The 27,992-nt window shown below is 44.1% G+C and overlaps 2 protein-coding genes across 2 annotated transcripts; one reads left to right on the top strand and one right to left on the bottom strand.

Annotated features, from left to right (window-relative positions):
• The first annotated feature begins 401 nt into the window (after positions 1 to 401).
• Positions 402 to 19,946, top strand: ncaph2 (non-SMC condensin II complex, subunit H2). The gene is made up of 20 exons (XM_076296894.1): positions 402 to 583; positions 964 to 1,077; positions 1,383 to 1,484; positions 1,657 to 1,718; positions 1,991 to 2,072; positions 3,504 to 3,566; positions 6,673 to 6,752; positions 8,574 to 8,767; positions 8,912 to 9,063; positions 9,283 to 9,357; positions 10,789 to 10,858; positions 11,184 to 11,285; positions 11,432 to 11,476; positions 11,628 to 11,698; positions 13,243 to 13,354; positions 14,001 to 14,093; positions 15,218 to 15,267; positions 18,084 to 18,185; positions 18,560 to 18,709; positions 19,033 to 19,946. The coding sequence occupies exons 2-20, from the start codon at positions 970 to 972 to the stop codon at positions 19,210 to 19,212; spliced, it is 1,893 nt and encodes a 630-aa protein (XP_076153009.1). The 5' UTR covers positions 402 to 583; positions 964 to 969; the 3' UTR covers positions 19,213 to 19,946.
• Positions 19,947 to 20,188: 242 nt separating this feature from the next.
• On the bottom strand, positions 20,189 to 21,993 carry sco2 (synthesis of cytochrome C oxidase 2). The gene is made up of 2 exons (XM_076297394.1): positions 21,917 to 21,993; positions 20,189 to 21,272 (listed from the first exon to the last, which is right to left on the bottom strand). The coding sequence occupies exons 1-2, from the start codon at positions 21,967 to 21,969 to the stop codon at positions 20,315 to 20,317; spliced, it is 1,011 nt and encodes a 336-aa protein (XP_076153509.1). The 5' UTR covers positions 21,970 to 21,993; the 3' UTR covers positions 20,189 to 20,314.
• Positions 21,994 to 27,992: the final 5,999 nt, after the last annotated feature.

The raw sequence follows: 27,992 nt of genomic DNA, 5'->3' as shown, positions 1-27,992 counted from the left end.
GCATATTGTGTCATACCAGAGGTCATCCGTCATCTTATGGTGATCTTGAGACTGCATTGAAAATCAAGCAAAAAATTTTTAATTCTATAGCAAACAAATATTGACCAACATTATGTCCATAATTAAATAAAAAATAGATGTGACTCTGTCTAACTAAAATGGAAAAGCAATGATTATGGTTGAGATATATCAGTCAATTTTATTTTAAAGAAATCAGAAATCAGAACCAAGATACATTTAATAACAAGAAAGGGCAAGCAATGTCAGTTCACTCAACGGAAGAACAGGAGTATACTTTGGTTCGTCCATTTTCCCTCCACTACAAGTGGTGGCGCCATTGAGTCAGTTGTCTTTAGGATCACCCAAGCGACGACACACTCGTCATGTTCAGGGCGGCAAAAACAAAAATGGCAAGTGCGCGGTTTTTTTGAGAGATCTCATTAGCATCTGGATAATGGTGTTCTGGATTCGTTAAACAATAGCATTCTAGACTGTAACATTTCATAACCGGGTGAAGAGATCTTTACAGTTCACTAAAGGATCTGTCAGGTTTCTGCATTTGTTTCCCCGTCCAGACGCAAAGGTAAGGTCCAGTTCATTAGCTAGCTAACGGCTACTCTAGCTGCCTGATTGTTGAGTTAACATTAGCTGTCACTCTGACTGACTTTGACAGAGCTAACGTTAGTTGACCCTTGTCTGATAATTAAGCGTATGGTTAAAAGCAGGCATAATGTGTTGCCGTGATTTGCTAACTAACAATAAGTTCCCTTTAACGTTAAACACTGCAAACAGGGATTTTTTAAAACCAACACAAGAGAAAGCCTCTCATCATTAGTGACGTTAGCAGCAAAGAGGAGCTAGTAATCAAGGATCTTTGTCAGCAGTCTGTTTGTTGTTGTGACCCAGCTGTTAGCTCCTTGTCTCAAGACAACATTTGACCTCTCTTGTTACGGATGATTCCAGTTGACTATGGAGGGAGTCGAGTCCCGTTTCGCTCAGCTGTTGAAGCCCATCCGCGAGCTCACCCAGAACTGGGAGGTGGACCTGGCATCGCAACTTGGGGACTACCTGCAGGAGGTGAACATTCCTCGGCGACGCTGTTGTCGCAAACTCGCACCATGTTTTTGGGGATATGTTTACGCACCCTTGGCACGGAAGGGTTGAAGTTTGTGTTTGTTTTATTCTGATGTCCAGGGCAGGTTTATTGTCTTGTGCCTTTATGTCCATATATCAAGCAATGAAAAGCTCGACTGAAGAAAAAAAAGTTGTTTCAGTATGTTTCAACTTGCGTTCATTTCTCTTTGTACATTTTATGGGGTCTTGTAGGCATAGGCCTAGTTTTTAGGTAACTAACTTTCCCCTGCCTCTCATATGTTCTGTAGTTGGAAGGGGTCCGTATCAGCTTTGATGGAGGTAAAACGACCATGAACTTTGCTGAGGCAGCTTTGCTCTTGCAAGGCACAACAAGCATCTATGGCAAGAAGGTGAGCTATTGTGACCTTCGGTCATCCCAGACAATATAAAATGGGTGAGTGTATTGAATTGTAGTGCTTTAAAATTGTATTGTTTACATCTCTCTCTCTCTCGCTCTGTCTCTCTCTCTTTCTCTCTGTCTGTCTCTCTCTCTCTGTCTCTCTCTCTCTCTCTCTCTCTCAGGTGGAACTCCTTCACAGCTTGGTGTTCCAAACACTAGACTACATATCCAACAAGAGCAAAAAGTAATGCTGCTATAATAATAATAATAATAATAATCATAATCATAATGATAATAATAATGGTAATAATGAAGTAATGCTGTTCACTTAATCTTCACACATCATGATAATAATATAATAATAATAATAATAATAATAATATTATCTTAATGTCCTTTTCATGCATTGTATCTGTGTGTGCGTTTGCGCGCGCCTGTGCGTGTGTGCGTGCGTGCGTGCGTGTGTGTGTGTGCGTGCGTGCGTGTGTGTGCGTGCGCGCCCGTGTGTGTTTACAGGAAAGACAAACAGCAGGCTGAAGGAGGAGAGGATGAAGGCTCACAAGAAGTGGTCACCAACGCCAGAGAAGATGCCCTTCAGGTAACCCTGGGAGATAACATGGCATCGTGTGTGTGTGTGTGTGTGTGTGTGAGAGCAAGCGAGTAAAAGGATGAACTGTGCTGCAGTACAGTAGAAAGTTGTTTTATAACAATTATTTTCATAACCTGTTGTTTGTTGGTTATTTTTTCAAATAATTCATTAGGTTTTTGGTCTCTAGCGTGTTGGACAAAAAAGTTAATAATAGATAATTTTCCCTTTTCCCCCTCTTTTTTTCTAACATTTTAAAAACCAAACAACTAATCAATTAATTGAAAAGATAAACAGCAAATTAATGGATTATGAAAATACTTGTTAGTTTGCAGACACAGATGACGCACATGATTACGTCCTCAAATGCCACAATATGTCCACATTGGGCAGCTGTGGCCTACTGGTTAGCACTTCGGACTTGTAACCGGAGGGTTGCCGGTTCGAACCCAGACCAGTAGGCACGGCTGAAGTGCCCTTGAGCAAGGCACCTGACCCCTCACTGCTCCCCGAGCGCCGCTGTTGTTGCAGGCAGCTCACTGCGCCGGGATTAGTGTGTGCTTCACCTCACTGTGTGTTCACTGTGTGCTCAGTGTGTTTCACTAATTCACGGATTGGGATAAATGCAGAGACCAAATTTCCCTCATGGGATCAAAAGAGTATACTTATACTTATACATGTCAAAGATATTCAGTTTACTGTCATAGAGCAGTGAGTAAACTAGAAAGCAAAACCTGAAAAAATCCTGAAAATGTTTATGGTTGACCCTCAAACGGATTAAGTTTGCTGAAGGGCAATTTTTCACATAGATCTCTGTTTTTTGAGGTCACCAAGTACTGTCGGTTTGAAAAACCCCCAAAACAATCAGTTCTAGTTAGCTGGAGTTGCTGCAGCCAACTGCTAGAGTTGCCAGACAGCTACAGTGCTACACTCTGGGGGCATAAACATGAGGCTCATGAACGGAATTCTCCTTTAAGAAACATCTGTACTCCTCTCTATCATTTCCAGTAGTTAGCCTGCTGGCAGTAGACGTGAAAGATGTTACCACTAAAAGATGTAATGTGATGCAAGACGGATGTCAAGTCACTTTATTTATGTAGCACATTTAAAAACAACAGGTGTTGACCCAAAGTGCTTCTCAAATAAGGGAGAGAGATAAATTGGCTGTACATACAACATGAAAACAGAGCCCAGAGATACAAGGGCTAAAGAAGGAGGGCGTAAGATAAGAAAGAGAAAAAAAAACAAAGGATAAAATACAAGTAATAGTCAAAGATAAAATATAGAATTAAGTTGAATTCCTACTAAATTTAAATAAGCTTTTGACTAGTGAACATTTGTTTTAGACCACAATAATAGGGCCCCTTCATGTGAAATCCAGACATTGTCCCGTCAGAAAAGACATCTCGTGTGTGACACTGTGTTGCTGTTTTCTACCTGCAGGAGGAGCTAGTGAGTGAAAAAACAGACAGCAATTCGGTGACCCTCCACACCGACCCGTCCATGGTAAGGTTATCCTACTGGCTCTGAAGTGTCAACAGAGAGCCATTTAACTAGTGTTTGTTACTCTCTTAAAACGAATATGTTGAAAATAACACAACTTGTGTTGTTTTTTTAGACACATCTCTATGTGTACAAGGATACAGGGAAGTTTATTGTCACATGCATATAGTTACTGGAAGTAAGAAATGCAGTGAAATTATGTCTGGTGTCAGCCTATTTGTGCCTTTATTGGGGGGGGGGGGTAAAAAGTGCAGTAGAACAGGGGTTTAGTAGATTAACTGGCAAGGGCTGCATAAGAAAGGTGGGGGAGGATTGGGATTGGGGGGGGCACCAACAAGGAGCAGCCAAGAGCAACGGGCAAGGAAAAACTCCCTTACCAAGGAAGAAACCTTGGGCAAATCCACGGCTCAAGGGGCTAACCCAACTGCCAGGGGTCTTGGTGTGTGTGTTGGGGATGACAAGGGAGATGGGATAGTGTGCTGTATATGTGGGGAGAGGGCAGTGTGCAATATGTGTGTTGGAGAAGCTTCCTCATGAGACAATGTGCTGTGTATTGGGGGGGGGGGGGGGGGGGGCAGTGTGCTGTAAGTATGTTGGGGATGTGTGTTGGAGAAGCTTCCTGATGAAAAAATGTGCTGTGTATGTAGGGGAGAGGGGGGGGGGGCAGTGTACTGCAAGGCAAGTATGGTGAAGGGACTTACTATTGCAAGCAGAGTACTGTATGTATGATGTATGTGAGTGATGACAGTGAAGATGTGTGTGTGGGCGGGAGGGGAGTGGAGCAGTGACTGTGTGTGTGGGTAGGTGGGGGCAGTGTGCAGCAAGTATGTAGAGGAGGCTTACTGTAGCAAGCAGTGTGGTGTATGTATGTGAGGTGATGACAGTGATGATGTAAGTGTGTGTGTCTTTTGTGTGTGTGTTCGGGGTGGGGGGGGGCAGAAAGGCTAGGCAATCAAGGACGTGGGTAGATAGATGGAGGAGAAAACAAAAATAATAAATAAAAAGTTCTATGGAGATGTGCAAAAGTTGGAGAAAGTCAGATATATGTGTGTGTGTGTGTGTGTGTGTGTTTTGACGTGTGATGAAATAAGAAAATAAATAAAAGGTCTGTAGCATAGGGAGAGGGATGTAAAAGTGCTAAAAGTCATGTAGGTGTGTGTGGGGCGGGGGGGTCATGAGTGCTGAAGAGTGAATGAGTGCAAAGTCAGTATAGCGTGAGTTCAGAGTTCGGATGGCCTGGGGATAAAAGCTTCTCCTGAGTCTCTCAGTTCTGGCTTTGTGACTAAATAGGCGTCTTCTTGATTTCAGCGGTAGGAATAATCCATTGTTAGGATGAGAAGAGTCCTTCAGCATCTTTTGGGCTCTTAGGAGTACTCTTCTGGAATAGATATCTTGTAGAGCAGGGAGTTGAGTTCTTATAGTACGTTCAGCTGAGCGCACTACTCTCTGCAGAGTACTACAATCTCTAACTGTGGAGTTCCCATACCAGGTGATGATGCTACCAGTTAGAACACTCTCAACCGCTGAAGTGTAGAAGGCCTTCATGATGGATGTAGAAACTTTGAATTTCCTTAGCTGATGAAGGAAGTAGAGTCGTTGTCTGGACTTCTTCAGAACATATTGAGTGTTAACAGTCCATGTTAAGTCTTCAGTAATGTGGACACCAAGGTATTTAAAACGTGTGAATCTCTCTACAGGTTGCCCGCTGATTATTAGTGGGGTGTAACTGTAGTTCTGCTGCTGCCTTCTGTAATCCACTACCATTTCCTTGGTTTTATTGACATTCAGTGTCAAGCTGTTAGATTGACACCACTGTGCCACCTCATCAACCTGATCCAAGTAGAGCTGTTCATTGTTGTTACTAATCAGGCCCAAGATCACTGTGTCATCTGCAAACTTGATGATGGAGGTATGACTACTGTTGGCTTTGCAGTTATGTGTGTAGATGTTGTACAGTGGACTCAAAACACAGCCTTGGGGAGCACCAGTGCTGATGGTTAATGTGTCAGATGTCAGACCCCCCACTCTAACCACTAGTGAACGGTTGGTGAGGAAGTCAAATATCCAGTGACACAGGGTGGTGTTCAGTCCTAAGGCCTTCATCTTTGTGACCAAGGTGAGAGGTACTATCGTGTTGAATGCTGAACTAAAATCAATGAACAGCATCCTCACATAATTCCCATTCCCCTCCTCCAGGTGAGTTAAGGTGGTGTGCATGAGGTTTGAGATGGCATCCTCTGTGGACCTGTTGGCTCTGTAAGCAAATTAGAGGGGGTCGAAGGAGGCAGGGAGGGATGAGCAGATAATGTTTTTCACAAGCTTCTCAAAACACTTCATCACTGTAGATGTCAGGGCTACTGGGCGGTAGTCATTCAGACATGATGGACGTTTGTTTTTCGGTACTGGAACAATAACAGACTGCTTGAGGCAAGTAGGAACTGTCTCTTGAGCCAATGATGTGTTAAAGATATAAGTGAACACAGGAGCTAACTGAGCAGCGCAGGATTGTTAGAAATTCCATCCGGTCCAGCAGCTTTTCTACAATTAACCCTCCTAAAGGCATTGCTCACATTGACCTCAGAGACACAGAAAGGTGCATCCTCATTCGCTTCACATGCTGCAGCTAGTGCAAGATAGTCTGTGTTTTTCATGTCAAAGCGAGCATAAAAAGCATTAAGTTCATCAGGGAGGGCTTTACTCACATTCATCATAGGAGGGGACTTTCTTTCAAAGCCAGTGATGGTTCGGAGTCCTTTCCACACTCGTGCTGGATCACTCTTCAAGAAATCAGATAGGGATTAAAACCGTTTGTGTTGTTTTTAACACATTTTTTAGAGTGTATATTTATCTTTACTGTTCTGGGTCTTACACGTTAGCAACTATGGTTTTGGGAAACGCACCCCTGCACGGGATATCAGACCATAGTGGTCATAAGACCCATCCACTACAAAGCTTTCAACAATGTATTCATGGTTACTGCTTCCTCACAGAGAAGCACTCCACAATTACCTTTCTTAATCCTAAACGGCTACAGCTACTGTCCTACCTAGATCACGAATCCAGATTCCAGACTAACTTTGTGTGTGTGTGTGTGTGTGTTTTTCTCCAGGTGCTCGAGATCTCCCCAGTCCCACCTGAAGCCCTTATCTCCGTGGATGCCTTGGAGAAACAGGAGTTCCCCTTCCTGAAGTGAGGAGGCCCACTCACCCAGGGTGTTTTTTGATAAAACAGAACTGGTTCTTGAACCGGTTGCATTCAGAATATTTTGAACCTTGGGGGGTAGGGGGGTGGGGTGGGGGGGGTTCACCACACATGTGTTTGCATCCCGTGTGTGTGTGTGTGTGTGTGTGTGTGTTGTGTGTGTTGTGTGTGTGTGTGTGTGTACTTGGTTCTTGTTTTCAGGGCTCGAAATTAACGATGTCTCGACATCCGGGGACCATAAAAAATGCTTCCGGGACACAATAGAATGATGTCTGGGACAGTAGAAAAAATGGCAAAGCAAATTTCAAAATAGGTACTTTTTTGTAGGCTACCTAAACAACGTTCAGTGATCACCAAATTTCTCCGTAATGGGCAGCTGGCAAAAGCAGCGTTAGTCAGCTGATCTGTAAAGAAGTGGTTTTGTAGCCTACACGCAGCCTTACCACACTGTTTACTGCTCTTCGAATTACTGTAGGCTACAATGTCATTTTTGGTACAAATATAGAATATACCCAAACGGGATGGGTGCTTGCGTTTCCTTAGGAATCGGCCGTATTGGTTAAATGAATATTAGGTGACTCATAGGCTATAGATATTCCTAGGTTAACTTACCTAACTAGCAGGCAGGTAAATGGCATTTGTTTTCATGACATTGTGAACATTTTTGACTGATAGGCTAGTGTAGGCCTAAGGTTACACTGGTGCTCTAAAAAAAACGAGATGACAGTCCTCTCTGACTAAAACGCTGCGTGTTTTCTGTCGGTGACAGACAAAACGTCACCAATATCATGCTGAGCTAAATAGCCTAGGCTACTGCAACTGCGATTTGACAAAACGATAGTGTTGCAAGGTAGCCTGTTAACTATGAAAACAGTTATTTAACTTAGCATTTGACATTTCATTTGGCAGTTCTAAGCTATAGGCTATTCTTGAGAAAATAAACGAATACCGGAGAGTAGCCTATCTGACAGCTTTGTGGTAATTTCCCATGCTAGGCCCTACTTATTGTTTTCACTGAGATCTGTGGCCATGACATCACACTAAACTGACATTGAAATTAAAGACACATGAAAATAGATTATTGACGGAATGTTTTACAACCCTGTTTTGACGGACAATGAGAATGTCTAGTGCAACCTCAAAAAAGAGCCAAAAGCGCAATCTCTGAAAATGAGTGTTGTGTAAAATAAGCAGATGGTAATGTTAATTAAATGGTGTTTAATAAATTAAGTCTTCAGAACTTACGAGTTAATTAAAGCAACACCAAAGAGTTTTTTATACCTTAAAATAATGTTTCCAAAATCGTTTCAGTGGTGCATCAACTCGTTACAGGGTGACCGGCAATTCTGCATTCGCTTTGCGACCCTCTATCGGCTATAACCGCACTATGTAAGTCTGCCAGATCGGGTAGCGGATCTGTAGTTCGATGGAATGAGACATAAGAAACTACAAATTTGACTTGCATCTGATGTCGCAATACATCATACTTTTATAAGTCACGCAAAATATTCTACCTTGTCTGTGGACATCGTTATTTGCAAAGCCGGTGCTGGATAAACAAATAGCGTTCGTGCGACAGAGGGAAAGTTCTTTGGTGTTGCTTTAAGTGATGCAAGTTACTGATTATTATGCTGTTTATAATGTAGAATGGGAAAAAACAAGAACTTGAATTTGGGACACTGCTGGTTAAGTTCGGGACAGTGCCAAGTAGAATTCAGGACAGCTACGGGACACTGAGAAAAAAAGTTAATTTCGAGCCCTGCTTGTTTTGCAGGTTTCTCAGTGTGTGAGTTTGTGTTTGTGTTGCAGTTTCCGTGGTGAGGTCTTGGGCAGCTGGAAGGACTTCCGCATGAACGTGTTCTCGGTGGACGAGGAGGGCGCTCTGCAGATGGGCATGGCCGCCTTCCGCTCCTATTTCCTGCGCAGCTTCAGCGGAGAGGAAACTGACCAACCGGTCCACCAGACCCCCCTGGAAATGCCCGACTTTCACAAGGAGTTCATGGGTGAGGCTGGAGGCACGCACGCACGCACACACACACACACACACACACACACACAGGAGGAGGATTAGGAGATACTGATGGTGTGTTTCCAGGGCCTGAAGTCATGTGTCGTATATTCTGTGTGTTTGTCTCTGTCTCGCTCAGGCCATGCTGATGTGGGAGCAGGGGATGCTGGGATTGGAGAGCCAGAGGTCGAAGGTCACCAAGAGGAAGAGGCGGGGTACATGCCCCTAGAGGATCATGGGATGGAGATGGACACAGAGCCTGACGAGCACATTGAAAGACACCAGGTTGAGGTAAGACACACTCTCTCTCTCACTCACTCACTCACTCACACTCACTCACACACTCACACACTCACACACTCTCTCTATCTCTCTCGCTCTCCTTCTCTCTGTCTTTGTCTCTTTTTCTCTCTCTCTCTCTCTCACATACACACACACACACACACACACACACTGAGTTGTGAAATCGCATGGAAGTGTTAAGATCTCTGTCTGTTTCTATTTCCTCAGGGTGGCAGTGACAAGAGAATGCTGAGGGAGAGAGCTGCTGTGAAGCCTGTTGCCATAGAGCCAAAGCCACAGAAGGTAACAAGCACTGCAGCTGCACTGAGTAGAAACAAAATGGTGGACGTGGTGCTACCTCAACACTAGGGCTTCCATGGGAAAGTGTTATTAATGTAGCCTAGAAATCTAGACGCACCCTAGCGGCGGCAAATTAATTTGCTCAGCTTGTACGTCTAGTATCGAACCATAGGAATTTCTATTGGCTTAACACCGTGGATGACGGCCAATCACAGCGCTCTATTTCGTTAGAGAGTCTTAAGGCGGGCTTAACAGGATAACGACATCCTGCGACGGTGAACAACAAGGAAGGTGGCTATGGTAAACGAAGAGCGGTTGTTTGAATCGGCGTTGGCGTCAACTTTGGAGGAGTTGGACTTGTGCTTTTCTTTGAAAGTAGATCAACACAATGCACTTAAGTCATTCCTTTCGAAGAAGGATGTATTTGCCGTTTTGCCGACCGGATACGGATATGGTCGTAGCGCTGGCCTATTGCATGCCTAGGCAGTTTGAAAGACAATTCTCTGCCCGCCCCTTGGATTAAGCGAGGTGAATGATTCGATGCCAGACTATACATGTCAATGATATAGGATGGCCCGCCAGGCTATTATTAATGTGTTTCTGGGACGTCATTTTGATGGTGAACTAACTGGTAATAAGAAGAATGGCTCACCTTCCCAGCCCTAGCCAGCCGTCTACAGAGAACCAGTCTTGCCACTTCGCCCTCTTCCCAGAGTCAAAAATTGCTTTTACGCCAGTTGTGCAATAGCCTACTATTTATTATAAAATCGTGTAAGATGTATGTATGTATTTATTTATTTATTTATTTAAAAGGGACAATGCACATTCATTTCAATTACACTCAAAATGTAAATGCCAGAGTTAGCACATAAGATAATTTCCATCTGCAGTCCCTAATATTCGTCAGTCAACATGGCTATTCTGAAATTATCTTTGTAAACTAATCCACATGTACCGTGTCCAGGGGAAAGGTGCAAGCCATGAGCCATGTTATTGACAATAGTTGTGTGAAGTACGAACAGTGCACAGCTGTAGGGGGAGCCCAGTAGCGAAAAAAAAACAACAAAAAAAAACACTTCATTTGAATGTCTTTAAGCGTTGGTTTTAGATTAGATTAGATGAACTTTATTGTCCCAGAAGGGAAATTTGTCTTGGGCATACAGGGCTACCTACATACAGCTGCTTACCATACAAAACACACACCAGTTCAACGCCCCATACCACATAAAAGACAACAGGAATAAAATAGAGTAAGCACAGCAGACATAGGAATCAGTACCTCAATCTCTAAGCAGAAAAACACACCCTTGATATTTCGTTTAGCCTCTAACTACAGTAAAATAGTATTGCACATTTCCTAATTGCATTTCCCCCTTACACCAGTGAATATCACTGTTCTTCACTCAATTTTACTGCACATTGTCTGCTCTGCAGGAAGCGGTGGATGTGTGGAAGTGGCACGACCTGTACACTGTTGTGGGCGAAGACAAACCCCTTGAGAAAGGTGAGACTGGGAATCTAAATACTCTGTATTATTCGTGTGTGTGTGTGTGTGTGTGTGAGAGAGTGAGTCAGACCTTTTGAACTATGCTTTAAATCTGTGTCTGTTTCAAAAGTGTTGAACAATGTGGAATCCTCTCACTTTTTTCTCTCTCTGCTGCTTCTCTATCTATCTCTCTCTCTCTGTCTCTCTTTTCTTTCTCCCTCCCTTCTTTCTCTCCCTCCTTTTGTATCCTCTCTCTTCTCCCCCACTTCTAACCCTCTCTCTCTCTCTCCCCCTCCCTCTCTCTCTTTCTTTCTCTCTCTCTCTCTCTCTATCTCTCTCTCAGGGCGTTGCTGCAATGTGCCAGCGGGGTTGGAAGAGTCGGGCAAAAGAAAACGCAAAACCTCATCCAAACTGGACGACTTTGGAACATGGTGTATGAAAGCATGTATGTACTCTGTGTGTGTGTGTGTGTGTGTGTGTGTTATTTTTTTGTGTATGCTTGTATGCAAAAACTCTTTCAATCCTGATCTAACACAGTCTCTATACATTTAATCGTGTTGACTGATGCTACCCATGCATTGCTCCCTTTAGACAAGGCTTCTGATCGCAAGCTGAAAAATGGCCCTTCGTTGCCAGGTGAGAATGGACTTCTCTTGACCACTGAGTATACAGCATTTATGTCCTTGAACTCTGTAGTCCTGCAAGAGTCGATGACCGTGTGTGTGTGTGTGTGTGTGTGTGTGTGTGTGTGTGTGTGTGTGTGTGTGTGTGTGTGTGTGTGTTCCAGAACTGAACTACATTTATCTAAATAAGATGAAGGAGCGTATCAGAGCCCGCAGAGACGTCCTCAGGAGAACGGTCGGTTCCTTTGTGTGTGTGTGTGCGTGTGCACTAGTGTTGCACGGTGTATCGATACTAAAAAAGTATCACGACGGAACGATTTAAAATCTATATTTATTAAAATAATAACGTTCTGTGTCTGTGTGAACTGCTGCTCTCACTGCTCCTTGCACACATCTAGGCAAGTGGGCGTGTCAAGCAGGCAGCTCTGAGTGAGTGAGTGAGTGAGAGCGCAGCCTATGTCAACATAGTTCTTTGCAGACAGTCCTCGGCCTTGTGGATAAAACAAAAGGTGAAGTGAAATCTGCAACTACAGTATTTCGGATACATCGCAAATAGTGAAGGCAAGCCATCACGTACACAGAGGCCCGTTTGTAAAATATGTTTCAAAGTCATTTAAAAGCAGTAGGCTATGCATGGAACTTGGCTAAACACCTCGCAGACATATCCCAACATTTTTAAAGAGTTCAAAGAACGACAGGTTAACGAATATGCTATAGAAAACACGACTACATGATTAGTGCCAAGTTCTTCTCTTCTGTTTTAGTCTAGCCTAAGTGAAACGAGTATGGTTCTCTGGGATAAAGCGAACCTTCCTTCATCAATGAATTTTGACGAGGCATAACGAGCTGTAATCATTTTGACGAGACATAACAAGCTGTAATCATAGGGTGCTAACGTGATGAAAGCGCAATGTTCACGCCAGAATAACATTACCATAACTTGTAAACAATCTATTTCATGTTCGGTCAGTACTACTGGTAATATTTGTCATGGCATGTAGACTGCAATTTGTTCAATAATTATTGCCCAGATGTAGGATAGGCTACCCAAAATGCGCTAATTAAAGCCCACAGCATATAATACCACCAAAGCTGTTGAGTCCTAATAATAATAGCGGCTTATTGTTACGTGGTAGCAAATCATGTTATCAAAGAAATAGACGTAATGTAGGAATGCACACAGATATATTGCAACAGGTAATGGTGTAGGCCTATCTGACGAAGACCTGAGTGGTTGGAATATCGTACTTGTACACTGGGCGCAAAGAGGACTATCCTCACATTTTTCCCTTTGCAACTGTCAAAGAAATCCCATGAACACGGGAAGGCCTAGGGTAGCCTATACTGTACATCAGATGACCTAAAGATTAAGCCCCTATGCATAGCATTCAGTGATTTGCATGCAGTCATTTCAACACTGACCTTGATCTAGCCTAGTTTGGCTATTTGAAGTTACTTTATTGCCAAAACACAACACAATGTAAATCAACTATAACAAACAATAAAGGACTTAATCAAAGTAGGCTTACTTATTTTACTGACTATAAAAAATAATAATTATGTAGGAAGTTTAGAAGTTTAGAACCCAGAATTGACCTGCACACTACAAAAGTGCACCGAATTCAACACAAATGACTCAATACACTTGGAGGAGGTATGAGTCCTTTCTTTTCCAGATATCTTAGGATTTCGCCGTAATATCGTTTCAGTATCGAGCATCGTGGTATTACCATACGAGTGGTGGAATAATGTGTGTGTTTGTGTGTGTGTTTGCCCCAGGGTGTCCCAGTGAGTGATGAGCAACTGAGGAGAACCTACCTGGAGGAGGAGGATGTCGGGGAGAACCATGAGGCAGAGGACCCAGAGGAGCTGAGGCACCAGGAGCCCGAGGGTGAGACCCCAGCACCGCGGCCCAGCAGCAGGGCCTCATCCTAATCCTAATTTACGTGAATTATCGTCAAAATTTCGGTGTCCACCACTCTAGTTCATCCAAAACAAACCAGAAAAGGGACTCAAAGTGCTAAATACCGGAATTTTCCTTTAACTTTTTCCCATTACTGCTTGATTGAGTATTTGGGGTTAGCCCTACCTTTTTAATGCCCAATTATGCATATCCCAAATGGAAATTCGGGATTTGTGTCAGGGAAATGTCATTTTACATTTCAGTTAGCATGGAAACCTTGGCTACTGCTGCTTATGGTCGCTCAGTGCAGATGTGTAGAGGCTTCTGACTAGAGGGGAAAAGTGTGCTATATGGAGTTCAGTGATCTCTAGGCTTCTGTAGAAGTGAGGTATTTTTGAATGCAGCCACATGACGCTGCACCCTTCAACTGACTTGCTTTGCATTTAGTACAGCGCCACATGTGGTATAATGTGGTACTGCAATAGAGCATGGGTTGTTTTGGCATTATGTCAAATCGGTTGTTTCATATTCTGTTGATGGAAGGGTGAAATGAAGGCTCAAATGTCAGCCCCCGTTCACCAGATGTGAGGATTGCGTCTTCTTCACCTGAGCGGTTTCTGTCCATCCATTTCAGGTCTGATCCAGGACTCACCTGAGGAGTTTGGGATCAACTTCAGCCCAGAGGATGACTGTGGCGATCACGAGGACCATGACATGGGTCTACCCAGTAAGGACCCATACTTATGCCCTGTTTACATATTCATTAACCATCACCATAGCTATAACAATACTTATGCCCTGTTTACATATTCATTAACCATCACCATAGCTATAACAATACTTATGCCCTGTTTACATATTCATTAACCATCACCATAGCTATAACCATACTTATGCCCTGTTTACATATTCATTAACCATCACCATAGCTATAACCATACTTATGCCCTGTTTACATATTCATTAACCATCACCATAGCTATAACCATACTTATGCCCTGTTTACATATTCATTAACCATCACTATAGCTATAACCATACTTACTTATTAAAGTTCTCATGCACTGTGCTGGAATTCAGGCGTGGCCTAGGCTGTTTAAGACTTCATTAAATTAGCTTGTTGTGGCTGGTTTTAACAATTCCCCACAGCGTTCTCACTCTTTTTTTACCCCTTACCTGTTTGCACCCCTCACAATAATAATGTATCTACACAATAAGGGCCGCAAACAATCTGATTCATCCATATCTAATCTGATGCTGGTGCCAATTAGCCTGACCAGCCAGACCCACATTAAAATGTAGGGTCTGGGGACTCACCGTTTGCAGTGCTCAGTCCGAGGGGCGGGATAATCGGTTGTCTTTCAAATTCCCTCTGCACGCAATAGGATAGCGATACAACTCATGAGTCCCATGCGTTTTCCCTCCAGCGCAGCTAGTTGGCTAGTTCAAACTTTTGCCAACTTAAAAAAAGCTTAACTCGTGTCACGCTGTTCGCCAACAGCAACATCCATCTTCTTTGTTTTCAAGTAGCAGGGAATTCACGCCGAATCGTTTCAACTCTGCCATTAATCAATATGTTAAGCCCGCCTAACAACTCTATACATGATGTGATTGGCCCTATCGAAGTTTCATTTTTCCAGCTCGCAAGCCAACGGAGAGTTGCTAGACTAGCCTGGGCAGCAAATTAAATTTGCTGTTGCTAGGGTGCGTCTAGATTTCTAGGCTAGTGGCCAATGGCAACACCTCCTGCTTTGGCAGTTACGTGATCTACACTGTATGACTATGTACTGTAGGTATACATAATGTATCAACGTGAGGTGATGTAAATAACGCAGTCTTTTCATTCATCAGACATGCCGCTGGAGGAAATCAGTTATGAAGACCTGGTCAAGAAGAGTATGGTAAGCATCAACACCAGTACACATGTTAACTAGTTTCAGGGTGGGAGAATGAAGTGGCCCATGACGGTAGTGGCTCCCAGGTCTACTCTGTAAGTCTCCACTCTTTCCCTGCCCTTAGTCACTTAGACTGGACTCATCATTAGTAGCAAAATGCACTTAGACCCAAATGTGGTACGGGCGCTGTAGACACTTTTTATGACGACACATTGGGCTGCATTTGTTTGCTGATTAGCTCTAAATTGACCAGCTAGTCACTGGAATAGTATTAGCCAGTGACCCAGTGTTTATATTCATGTTCAGGGTACAGAAGCTGCACGGTAACGGTAGAAATATAGCCTTATCCACATCATAGTGTTGTGATGGCAGCATAGTGTTGCTTTGAGAGTTGTGATCGCAGCATGGTTTTGCTTTGGGAGTTGTGTTAGCATCATAGTGTTGTGATACCAGCATAGTGTTGTGATCGCAGCATGGTAGTGTTGCACGGTGTATCGATACTAGAAAGGTATCACGATGCCATCACGCAAAAAAAACGATACGATTGCCGACGTTTTTAGAATCGATACTTTATTAAAATAATAACGTTCTGTGTCTGTGTGGACTGCTCCCACTCTCCAGCCTCCTTGCACACATCTAAGCAAGTGGGCGTTGCCGACAGTCCTCGGCTTGTGGATAAAACAAAAGGTGAAGTGAATTCTGGAACTATTTCGGATACATCGTGGATAGTGAAGGCAAGCCATCAGGTACACAGAGGCCCGTTTGTAAAATATGTTTCAGTCATTCAAAAGCAATAGGCTACGCATAGAACTTGGCACCTTGCAGACATATCCCAACATTTTTAAAGAGTTCAAAGAACGACAGGTTAACGAATAGGCTAGAAAACACCACTACATGATTAGTGCGAAGTTCATCTCTTCAGTTTTAGTCTAGCCTAACTGAAATGCAGTATGGTTTTCTTGGATAAAGCGAACCTTCCTTCATCAGTGAATTTTGACGAGACATAACGACTGATCATATGCTAACGTGATGAAAACGCAATGTTCACGGTAGTACAACATTACCATAAGTTGCAAACAATCTATTTAATATTCAGTCAGTACTACTGGTAATGTTTGTCATATGGCATGCAGACTGCAATTTGTTCAATAATTATTGCCCAGATGTAGGATAGGCTACCCGAAATGGGCTAATTAAAGGAACCATATGTAATATTGTGGCCAAAACTGGTACTGCAATCACTTTCAAATTACTGTAGAGTGGTGTATCCCCTCCCCCTCCCCACTGACTCGAGGTTGCCAACCCGGATGCCGAAACACTACTGACTTTGTGATTACTAGATAGGTGGAGGGTGGCGCATCAGGCCGAAACACAACATGACATGACAAAACACAACATCAACATCAGTTGAGGGCTGCAACTTCACTTTTTAAATGACAATATCCTGGCCGGACTACTGTTGTCAGCGATATAAGTATTTGAAATGAACATGATTTCTTAATGTCTAGTGACTTCTCAGGGCCATTTTATGATTAATTGAAATACATTTCTTACATATGGTTCCTTTAAAGCCCACAGCATAATACCACTGCAGCGCGTTGAGTCCTAATAATAATAGCGGCTTACGTGGTAGCAAATAATGTTATCAAAGAAATATACGTAATGTATAGCCACACGTAGCCTAATGGTGTAGGCCTATCTGACGAAGACCTGGTTGAAACGTCGTACTTGTACACTGGTACCCTTTGCAACTGTCAAAGAAATCCCATAAACACGTGAATGCTTGGGTAGCCTACATCAGATGGCCTAAAAATTAGGCCCCTCTGCATAGCATTCAGTGATTTGCATGCAGTAATTTCAACACTGACCTTGATCTAGCCTACTTTGGCTATTTAAAGGTACTTTATTGCCAAAACACAACACAATGTAAATGAACTATAACAAACATTAAAGGACTTAACCACACACAAATTACTATTTTACTGACTATAAAAAATAATAATTATGTGGGAAGTTTAGAAGTTTAGAACCCAGAATTGACCTGCACACTACAGAAGTGCACCAAATTCAACACAAATGACTCAATACATTTGGACATTTTGCAGAAGGTCTGCGTCCTTTCTTTTCCAGATATTTTAGGATTTCGCCGTGGTATCGTTTCAGTATCGAGCATCGAGATATTTATGGCAGGTATCGTATCGAAGTCATCATTTTGGTATCGTGACAACACTACAGCATGGTGTTGCTTTGAGAGTTGTGATCGCATTATAGTGTTGCTTTGAGAGTTGAGATAGCATCATAGTGTAGCTTTGGGAGTTGTGATCGCATCATAGTGTAGCTTTGGGAGTTGTGATAGTGTAGCTTTGGGAGTTGTGATAGCATCATAGTGTTGCTTTGAGAGTTGTGATGGCAGCATAGTGTAGCTTTGGGAGTTGTGATAGCATCATAGTGTAGCTTTGGGAGTTGTGATAGCATCATAGTGTTGCTTTGAGAGTTGTGATGGCATCATAGTGTTGCTTTGAGAGTTGTGATGGCAGCATAGTGTAGCTTTGGGAGTTGTGATAGCATCATAGTGTTGCTTTGAGAGTTGTGATGGCATCATAGTGTTGCTTTGAGAGTTGTGATGGCAGCATAGTGTTGCTTTGGGAGTTGTGATGGCAGCATAGTATTGCTTTGGGAGTTGTGGTAGCATCATAGTGTAGCTTTGGGAGTTGTGATGGCATCATAGTGTTCCTTTGGGAGTTGTGATTGCACTGTCCTCTTGTCATGGCTCTTGTAGGCCCAGTTGTGATCGCACTGTCCTCTTGTCGTGGCTCTTGTAGGCCCAGTTTTTTGCCAACACCGAGCGCTACGTGAAGGTCACTGCGCTGTCTCAAAGAGTACAAGACTGGGAGGACCAGATCAGACCGCATCTTGCTGCTGAGGTACGTACACACACACACACACACACACACACACACACACACACACACACACACACACACACACACACAATTACTGTCTTTCTCAGAGAGTACCTCCTCTCCTAACACTTCTAACAACCCAACATGCACTTCCCTTTTTTACCCCCTTCTACCTCATTCTCCTTATTACACATCGATTACACTTTGAAAAGTAGTTAAACTTCTGCACTCTTATGCTCTGGTTATAGTATTTATTGATGCCGTATTCATTTTTACATAAGGTCTCCTCTGCATTGTAGCTTGAATGTTATTCCTCATTTTTGTAAGTTTTTGGAGAAAAGCCTCCACTAAAGCCCCACTATGAAGTGTGTGTGTGTGTGTGTGTGACCCTGCAGGTGGAGAGAGGTGTGTTTGATATCCGTGACTATGGCGACCGGATAATCAACGCCTTCAGTCAGGTGAAAGAGAAGCGAACCTTCGCCTCCATCGTCGCTGGCAAAAACAACCATGAGGTCTGCAGATACATGCTAGCCTCCCTTCAGCTGGTGAGTGAAAACACACACACACACACAGACACACACACTGGAGGACATGCCCTGTTTTGCTTTGGAGGATTAGAAATCTTAAGCCACATTCGGACAGAAAGAGTTTAGCAGTGACGCAATGACAAGAGACCCTGGAATGTTAATGAAATTCAGTGATTCATAGCAATCACAGCAGGCAAAATAACTGTTAGTGACGAGAAAAATGGGCCATCAAAGTTAAGCTAATCTCAACATTTGGGGCGATTTGTGACAGATGATGACTGATCTCCTATACATGTGTATGCGGCTCGGCTGAATATGACCCTTGACCCCTCTGTCACCAGGCCAACGACTACACGGTGGAGATCAGTAAGGACAGCGAACTGGAGGAGTCTGTGGACACCATGGCTCTCACTCTACTGACCGAACGGCGCGCTCACGACCGCCTCAAGGCCTACAGCGCCAACACTGGCATGGATGTGCAAGCGCACGTGGAGGCGCAGGTGCACGTGGAGGCCAGCTGAGCTTGTGTGTCACCGGGTGCGTTCGGAGCTGGCTCAAAGCAGTGCATGCTGGACTTTTACACTTGCATTGTGCAAAAGTCCCAGCATGCATTGAGGAAATGAGGAGAGCCGGGTACCATCTCTGCTCATATAAGGATCTCCTTATATGGGCAAAGATGGCAGATGTGGGGCTTTTTTTCTACGCAAACTTCAGAGGTCTATAAGCCGTTGCATGAGTCTGAACGCACCATTCTGCTAACCAGTGATCCCTCAACACACAGCATGTTATACACAGGGAGCTACAGCTGCTAATGTGGACACACAGGCTGACGTATATACACAATTATGGCGTCTTCATCGTCTGGAAATAGAGTATTTTTTTCTGCATAAATGAGATTTTGTTTACTGAATTTCATTCGAATTTAGGTTAATCAACAAATCTTGACAGTTGAACAAAAAGCATTTTTTTAAAGGACAAAATGATGAAAAATATATTATTTATATCTCCAGTACTGCATGGTGGAAAGGGGGAGATCTTGGCATATTCTCTGTTTTATGTCTGTGCGCTTTTCATATCAGTCTCCAGTTATTCCTGTAATTTTAAATGTAGTTATACCTGTTAAAAATGAAAACGTTTTTATGACAGGTCTACCTCTGCCTGAGCTTGCATGGCTCTAGGTCTATGACCATAGAGATGGGGGATAGGGTATCTGTGTCAGTAGTCTTTTTAGCATATAAACTGTTAACAAATGGTGTCTTTGTGGTTATAAAAGGCAGTTTCTCAATACTTTTACACTTTTTAGAGAATATTATGCCCTATACAAGTAATCAAATAAATAAATATTTTTCAGTTTACCTTAAAAAAAAAAAAACATAACATGGCAATTTCCTGTCACTTGTTGTTCTCTAGAACTTCACAAGCCTTCTTCTCAAACAGCTGACTTGAAAGCCTTGTGGTCTGTACTTGCAGATATTTAATCAGTGACTAAAACATCAATCACTTTCATCACACTTTATTTCACACCCACAGCCTGCGACCACAACAACAGTAGATCCACTTTTTTAAACCAGGGAACAGTTTTGACATAGTTCATGTGGTTGTGCATGCTCTCTGTGTTCTGTTTTAGTCTGTGAACAGTTTGACATGGTTCTTCATGTGCTTGCGTATGCTCGCCGCAATCTGTTTATCGTCCTTCATCCGGTTGTAATAATCCAGAAACAGTCCGTCGGGATTGACCAGGTAGATGAGGATCGTGTGGTCAACGATATAATCACCGTCCTCGTCTTTAGGTCCAGCGTTGGCGTACACGCGGTAGTCTCGGCCGGCGTGTTTGATCTCGTCCGGCGTGCCTGTGAGCCCGATCAGGCGTGGGTGGAAGTCCTTGACGTACTTGTTCATGGCGGCCACATCGTCGCGCTCCGGGTCGACGGTGATGAAGAGCGGCTGGACGCGCGGCAGTGACTCATCCTCGTCCAGGATCCGCACGACGCTGCTCATCTTGTCCAGCTCGTCGGGGCAGATGTCCGGGCAGTGCGTGAACCCGAAGTACATCAGCGTCCAGCTCCCCCGGAAGTCCCGTTTGGTGCGTCGCTGTCCGGTGTGGTCCTGAAGGCTGAAGTCGCCCTGCCCAATGGCCACCTGGCGGAGCTGCTCAATGCGCTGCTGCTGGATCTTCTGATGCTTCTCCTGGCGCACGTACCACCAGGTGCCCAGGATGCCCGCGCCGAACAGCACAGTCACCGCCAGCCGTGTCCGCAGACGGATCCGCGCCGTCGCCTCGCCAGGTTTGGAGCCCTGCCGCTGCTCTGAAGGACCCTGGGAGTACAGGGCACGGGGTGCCCTCTGCTGGGAGGTAAGGGGGTTGCGGAGGAGGAGAGAGGGGTCTCCCTGCCTCCCTGTGGGTGAGTTAAGATGGGGGAAGACAGAGGGGGGTGTGGAGCGGAGGCAAAGGTGTGCTTTTTGGGTGAGGAGGGGGTGGGGATGTTGGAGGGCGGGGAGAGAGGTCTGGATGGACGACCTTACCACACACCAGGTGACCATGCAATGGTCAGGGCCTCTGAAGCGCAGGAATCCCAGCATCCTGGTGCAAAGAAGGAAAATGGTTCGAAATCATGAGTTACAGATCATCCATGTGTTATTGAAGTCATGGGTAGCACAATTAAAGAATGTTGGTGAAACATTCAGCAGAAAGTTTCAGACCGATTCTGGCGAAAGAACCAGGTTGGTATTTAAGGTCAACAGCCCTTCTGTGCTCTTCAAACATGTTAGGTAACACATTTTATAGCTCCGTCTGAGGAAGTATTTGTTTCTCAGCCAGGACTGAACGAAGAGTTTTGAACTATGTTAAAATTATAGTGTAACCTACTGTAACTGACCTCAGATGACCCCAGGTGTGCCATTCGAGGAAGTGATCAAACGCATGTAACAGTGACGATTCCACAAGATGAAAGTCACTATCTATAACTTGAGTAGTTTATTTGGAGGTGGGAAACTGGGAGGACTAACGTTAGTTGACGAATCTGGCTTTACTTCTATAAACATTAACATTGGGCTACCTTATAAGTCAGCTATCGATAGCTAACCAGGCATATACGATATAGTAGCTCACGTACAACGGTCAATCCAAGTTGTTTTCTTCGTTCATTATTCAGACAGTTATGAAATTATGACATTTAATAATATAGCACACTGTTCTGGCGTTACACATTTAAGTCCATAACTCACCCCACTGACAAGAAATCCGTATGTCCTAACGTTACTCTTTCATTCCCACACATGTAACCGGGTTGTACAACAAATGTATCAGGGTAAATGTATTATTACTTTGAGTGCCACCGATTCGACGAAATGAGAAAAGATCCGGAATCATTTACAGACAGTATAAAATAATTATGCGTTCTAAGTTATTGGAATAGCACATTAACATGACGATTACCTATGAGTAACTTATGTCTGTGATGTGAAAATAGATTTGTCATGGAAAAAGATAAGCACTTTCGCTATTTATATGAATGCACTAACATGTTATCGCCGCTTGATGGCAGTGCATATCATCATTATACAGAGCCGTATACTGTATACACGGCTCTGTTATTATACAGATCTCTAAGGCTCTGTCATACAGGGCTCCGTCTTCTGTCAACTTGACAATTATTTTCCTGAAGAAAACAAAGTTGCTTCAATTTATAGTGTTGCTGCTGGTGCTCTAAAAGTAACAATTTGCCAGGTTTGCTCAGCTACAATGTGGCCTGGGACAACAATAGGGCTAACAGTGTTTGACTATTACTGCACTGTGTATAGGCTAATGCTATTTTGTAGGCCACATCTGTAGGCTATTTATTGTTGTGGGCTTGTAATCAGCTATGGTTGTTACACCAGAATGAGTTTGCCCATCAGTGTGTGAACGACACAAATTTAAATTAGCCTACAGTAAAATAATAAAAACAATAATAAACTTGCATTCATTGGAGAAAATGGCGTACCCTAGTCAATGTTACCCCCCCCCCCCCCCCTCTCTCTCTCTCACACACACACACACACACACACACACACACTAGAGAGATTATATGGAAATCCACATGTGTGTGTGTGCGCGCACTTATGAGCATCTGACTCGGTGGCTGCTTGCTTTACTGATTGGCTGAGACTCTGATGAGAACACCTGAGGCACTGGGCTTCCTTCCAATCCTGAGATAACTATGGCTGACCCTGCCACCTGTCCTCGCGTACCAACGCCTTGTCCTCAAGTCAACTCAGGAGACGTCGAGCCATTAATGCTCTCACTTGCACCGCGCCGAGCCCCAAATCAACTTAGCAGCAATGAGCAGATTTGGCAAGAGACCAACGAGCTGATCCCGAAAACACAGACAGAAACCAACATCAGCAATTTGCCACATCCATGTGTCCTTGTGTTTCTTTCAGACAGTCAGCTTTGATGCTCAGATCTTGTTGTCGAGAGATGTCGAGGCACAATCCACTTTTATGACCGATCACATTGTTCCTGTAGCATGCACACAAATGTTGTTGTTGTCTTTCTTATTGTTTGAAAAAGATCAAATACACAGTCAAATGGTCGCACTACAAGATTTAGCCTTTGCTGCAATTTAACAATTATTGAATAATGGCCTACAATGTGTGTGAGTAAGTATGTCTAAAAAATGATAGAATGAGAAATCACATAAACTAAACATCAAAATGTACATGTGTATGTTTTGTGGTTGGTCCAATGTGTTTTTCTGTATTATTTGTCTTGTCATCTTTAATTATCCGCTGTACAGCGCGTTGGTCAGTTTATGTTGTGTTTAAATGTGCTTTATAAATTAAATTTACTTACTTACCCACTTACTCTCACTCACAGGGTTTGTGTAGATGGCAGCTCTTGCAATGAGTTCTCTCTATAATCAGAGATGAGACCTCTTAGAGACATCCAGTTGTGTGTGTGTGTGACGTCAGGTGAGCTTAGTGTAGCTTCACTCTCTTCAGTGTATTTCAACTCATTTACGCCCACTGAAACAGCTGCTATCACACACCCAGCTGTGTTTGTGTGTGTATGTGTGTGTGTGTATCTGTCCCTGTCCCTGTGTGTGTGTTTTCAGGAGTGTCGACTCTTGTTTTGTCCCCCTTCACCCCAGCTGTGTGTCTAACAAGGTCACAATGTGTTTCAAGCAGAATGGCGGCGCCCAGGGCTCTCTGCGGCTCCAGACGGGGACTGGCAGTTTCACTTCCTCCGATGCTATCACGGGCACCTGGGGGGGGGGGGAGAGAGAGAGAGAGAGAGAGAGAGAGAGAGAGAGAGAGAGAGAGAGAGAAAAAGAAACAGGTATGCGGAGAGTGAGAAAGATAAACTAATATACACACACACACAGGAGGGTGAGTGGGGTAAGACTGGTCTATACATTGTGCATTGGCAGAGAGCGCATACACACACACACAGGATTTTGGAGACACACACACACACACAGTGGGTGATATGAGGAGTAAGTGTGGTTTATCTCTGTGGGATAACTCTCTTCCTGCTCCAGTGAACTACGGCTCATTTGACAAATTAGCCACCAGTCCCATGAGTCACATCGCTCTGCCACACACACACACACACACACACACACCACCTCAGACACATATCTCATCCGCTCTACCACATGGCCACCTTCTCATGCTCACACACACACACACCTCACCACTCTGACACACTGCCACACACACGCCTCAGCCAGAGGGAGAGAGAGAGGGATGAATTGTACTGTAGTAGTGCACACCTGACGTTCCAAACACCAGCTGATGAGCTCCTGTGTCCGCGTGTGTGTGTGTATGTGTGTGTGCATGCACATTTCTGCCTCAGTCTGGGAACGTCTGATACTACCTGATATATTGAGTGGCTCTCACAATCTAAATGTATTGATCCCTATGATGGATAAGGTCTTGCATCTGCACACAACCACAAACTTAGCTATGGACAGAAACAAGTTCTTGCAAACACACAGGCACACACACACACACACACACACACTGCCTCTCTCTCCTTTCCCTTTCAATTCTCATTTGTGATTTACACTGATTTGTCTTAAAACCTGCTAACATCAGTGTCTTTAGCTTATATTATGCAACTGACCGTATGTAATTTATAACACACACATAATAACACATGCGCGCGCACACACACACACAGCTGGACCATCAACACTGCATCACTGGCGAAGAAAGCTCAGCGCCGCCTGTACTTCCTGCGGAAACTTAGGCGAGCAAGTGCTCCACCAGCCATCATGACCACATTCTACAGAGGCACCATTGAGAGCATCCTCTCCAGCTGTATCGCTGTGTGGGGCGGAAGCAGCACTGAATACAACAGGAAAGCCCTGCAGCGCATAGTGAACACAGCTGGAAGGATTATTGGTGCTTCACTCCCCTCCCTGAAGGACATTTACACCTCCCACCTCACCCGCAAGGCGACCACAATTGTGAGTGATGCAAGTCACCCCGCTCACAATTTGTTTGATCAACTGCCCTCTAGGAAGAGGTACAGAAGCCTGCGCTCCCGCACCACCAGACTCACCAACAGCTTCATACACCAGGCTGTTAGGATGCTGAACTCTCCCCCCTCCACCCTCAGCTACATAACATCCTGGACTTTGGACCCACAATGGCTGCCTTGCACTACTCCACTTGCACTACTCCACCTGTACACTTGCACACTTTGCAACTTGTTGTTGTTGTCCTGTTGTCCTGAAAACACTTCTGAACACACTTCTGCTGCTCTTACATAACTTGCACCACTATGCCACTTGCATACTTCAAACAGGTCAAACAGAACTACCTCAGCCATTTATTGGCCTGACTTTTGCACTATTATATTGACTGTCCACTGTATGCACAATTGCACATTTTCAACTCAAATTTTGCTGCTCTTATTTTCTTCATTGTATGTGCCTTCTTATTTTTACTTTTTATATTGTTTACTTGAATGTTATGTTTGTCTGTGGACCTAATTGGTAAAATATGTCTAGTCTCCACCGTGGGATAGTGGGAAACGTAATTTCAATCTCTTTGTATGTCTTGACATGTGAAGAAATTGACAATAAAGCAAACTTTGACTTTGACACACATCAGTTTGTAATTTAACACACACACACGCACACACACCAGTGTCTTTAGCTCATGCAACTGACCGTATGTAATGTGCGTCGGCCATGTTACTGCTGCCCCACCGTGTGGCTCCTTGACCCCACGGAACAGAGCCGCTCTGGAGTCCTTACGTAAGGAGCACCACTGTATCGCATCACGTTGCAGTATTCCCCACACACACACACACACACACACTCTCTCACACGCCTCGCCGCAGTCCCGCCTGGCAGCTAACCAACCTGTTCTTCAAACACAAACACATCTGTGCAGGATAAATAAAAACCTATGCTGCCTCTGGACAACACACACACACACACACAGACTCCCACCCCCCCCCCACACACACACACACACACTACTCACAGCACTTTCATGAGGTAAAACTTGGATGTGAGAGAGAAGAAAAACAACTTTTGAACATTCAACTGTTTTATATTAAGATATTTATTCCCTGTACAACATTTTTACAGGCCTGAGATCAAACCAGTGTTTCCTTTTGAATATTGTTTTAGAGGATCAAGTTGGTTATTCATGCAATTTTAAGGTTTAAATGTTGAGTGTTGGCTGGATCCCTCTGTCAAGACAAGCCTGTGTTTTCCCTAAAGGAGATCCTGTATGTTGATGGCGTTCATAAAGACAATATATGTATGTAGACTGCTGCAATGCACATAGTTCCCTTGGTCAGCCCCCAGAGCACTCATGGCAGTGTTTCATGTCCACTTTGAGTTTTCATGCAGGTGCCCTATTTCTGAGATAAGAATCCAGTGGACTCTGGTTGCTTGGCAACGCGCTATAGTGACAGAGTTCTTTGTAGTTCCATTTTTAAAACTCTCAATCCGTGGGCCTGGGAGTCACTGTGGAGCCTGCAGCTGAGTGTGCCAACTAAAGTGTGCACACACACTCATACTCCCACACACACACACACACACACACACACACACACACACACACACACTCACACTCTGCCCTTACCTTATCTGCGAAACACACACCTACTGTGTGTAACATAAAATAAAACTGCAGCATTGCAGTTCAGTGACCTCATCTGTGTGTAGCCAACACGATTCACCTGTGTGTAAAACTGATGTACTAAAGTTTGTAAACGTCTGTGTCGGACTCTATTTATTTACTATGTGTGTCTTAAAACTTGGCATATGTGTGCACAGAAATAATGGTCATTCTGTTTCTGTCTGATACAGGTGTGCAGTATGGTGAGCTTCGCTTTGGGTACTAAATATTATGCATTCAGGGAGGTCGAGGGAAAAGTGGAACGCATGGGAGGGGAGTGTGGGGGTGGGGAGTGATGTGAGTGAGAGTGTGTGGAGTGAGAGTGTGGGGAGTGAGATTGTGTGGAGTGAGAGTGTGGGGAGTGTGAGTGTGTGGAGTGAGAGTGTGGGGAGTGAGATTGTGTGGAGTGAGAGTGTGGGGAGTGTGAGTGTGGGGAGTGAGAGTGTGGGAGTGTGGAGAGTGTGTGGAGTGAGAGTGTGGGAAGTGTGAGTGTGGAGAGTGTGTGAAGTGTGTGGAGTGAGAGTGTGGGGAGTGTGTTGAGTGAGAGTGTGGGGAGTGAGAGTGTGAGTGGGAGTGTGTGGAGTGAGAGTGGGGAGTGTGTGGAGTGAGAGTGTGGGGTAGATTGAGGTGTGGGACAGGTGAGGTGGGGTAGATTAAGGGGTGGGAGAAGTTTCCCCTGTGAGATTGTTGTGCAAAATCTCCCTGTGGTCAATTTGTTCATGCTCTTGTGAACATTTGGGTCATCTACCTCCTTACACACACACTCACACACTCTCACTCATGCAAACAAACACACACACACCCACACACTCATGCAAACACATACACATACTGTACACTCACCTACACACATGCAAACACACACACGCACACACACACATACAAGTAGTTCTGTGGGTATTTTTGGTCATTGTCTGAATATCTTTAAAAGAAAAAACCTGAATTCCCAACTGTCCTGTTGTAGCCTCCTAACCTGAGTGGCCTGATTCCACCTCCACCTGGTTAAATAAAGGTGCCTTGCTTCCCCCTAGGCTCGTTAGCATGCTTCTCACAACGCTCTTCTTCTGAGCCTCTTGTACAGGGGCTGATTGCTCGTTTTCGCTCAGCCAGCTAGAAATGACAAGATTGCTCTTCAGGATGCTGTCCATCCAGCTCTGTGGGAAGTTGCTTAGGA

Source organism: Alosa pseudoharengus, unplaced genomic scaffold, assembly GCF_046254945.1.
Source record: "Alosa pseudoharengus isolate Yale_2024_CS ecotype anadromous, Long Island Sound unplaced genomic scaffold, YU_APseudo_1.1 YU_APseudo_1.1_scf_20, whole genome shotgun sequence".
Lineage (NCBI taxonomy): Eukaryota > Metazoa > Chordata > Actinopteri > Clupeiformes > Clupeidae > Alosa > Alosa pseudoharengus.
This window is presented reverse-complemented; position numbering and strand designations above follow the sequence as displayed.

Excerpts from the sequence above, each read along its gene's own strand:
- ncaph2 (XM_076296894.1), top strand. The coding sequence starts at position 970 with ATGGAGGGAGTCGAGTCCCGTTTCGCTCAGCTGTTGAAGCCCATCCGC. Across the intron at positions 9,064-9,282 it reads TTGAAAGACACCAGGTTGAG|GGTGGCAGTGACAAGAGAAT; the intron begins GTAAGACACACT and ends CTATTTCCTCAG. Across the intron at positions 10,859-11,183 it reads AGACAAACCCCTTGAGAAAG|GGCGTTGCTGCAATGTGCCA; the intron begins GTGAGACTGGGA and ends TCTCTCTCTCAG.
- sco2 (XM_076297394.1), bottom strand. The coding sequence starts at position 21,969 with ATGTGTGGGAATGAAAGAGTAACGTTAGGACATACGGATTTCTTGTCA. Across the intron at positions 21,273-21,916 it reads ACGGATTTCTTGTCAGTGGG|GATGCTGGGATTCCTGCGCT; the intron begins GTGAGTTATGGA and ends TCTTTGCACCAG.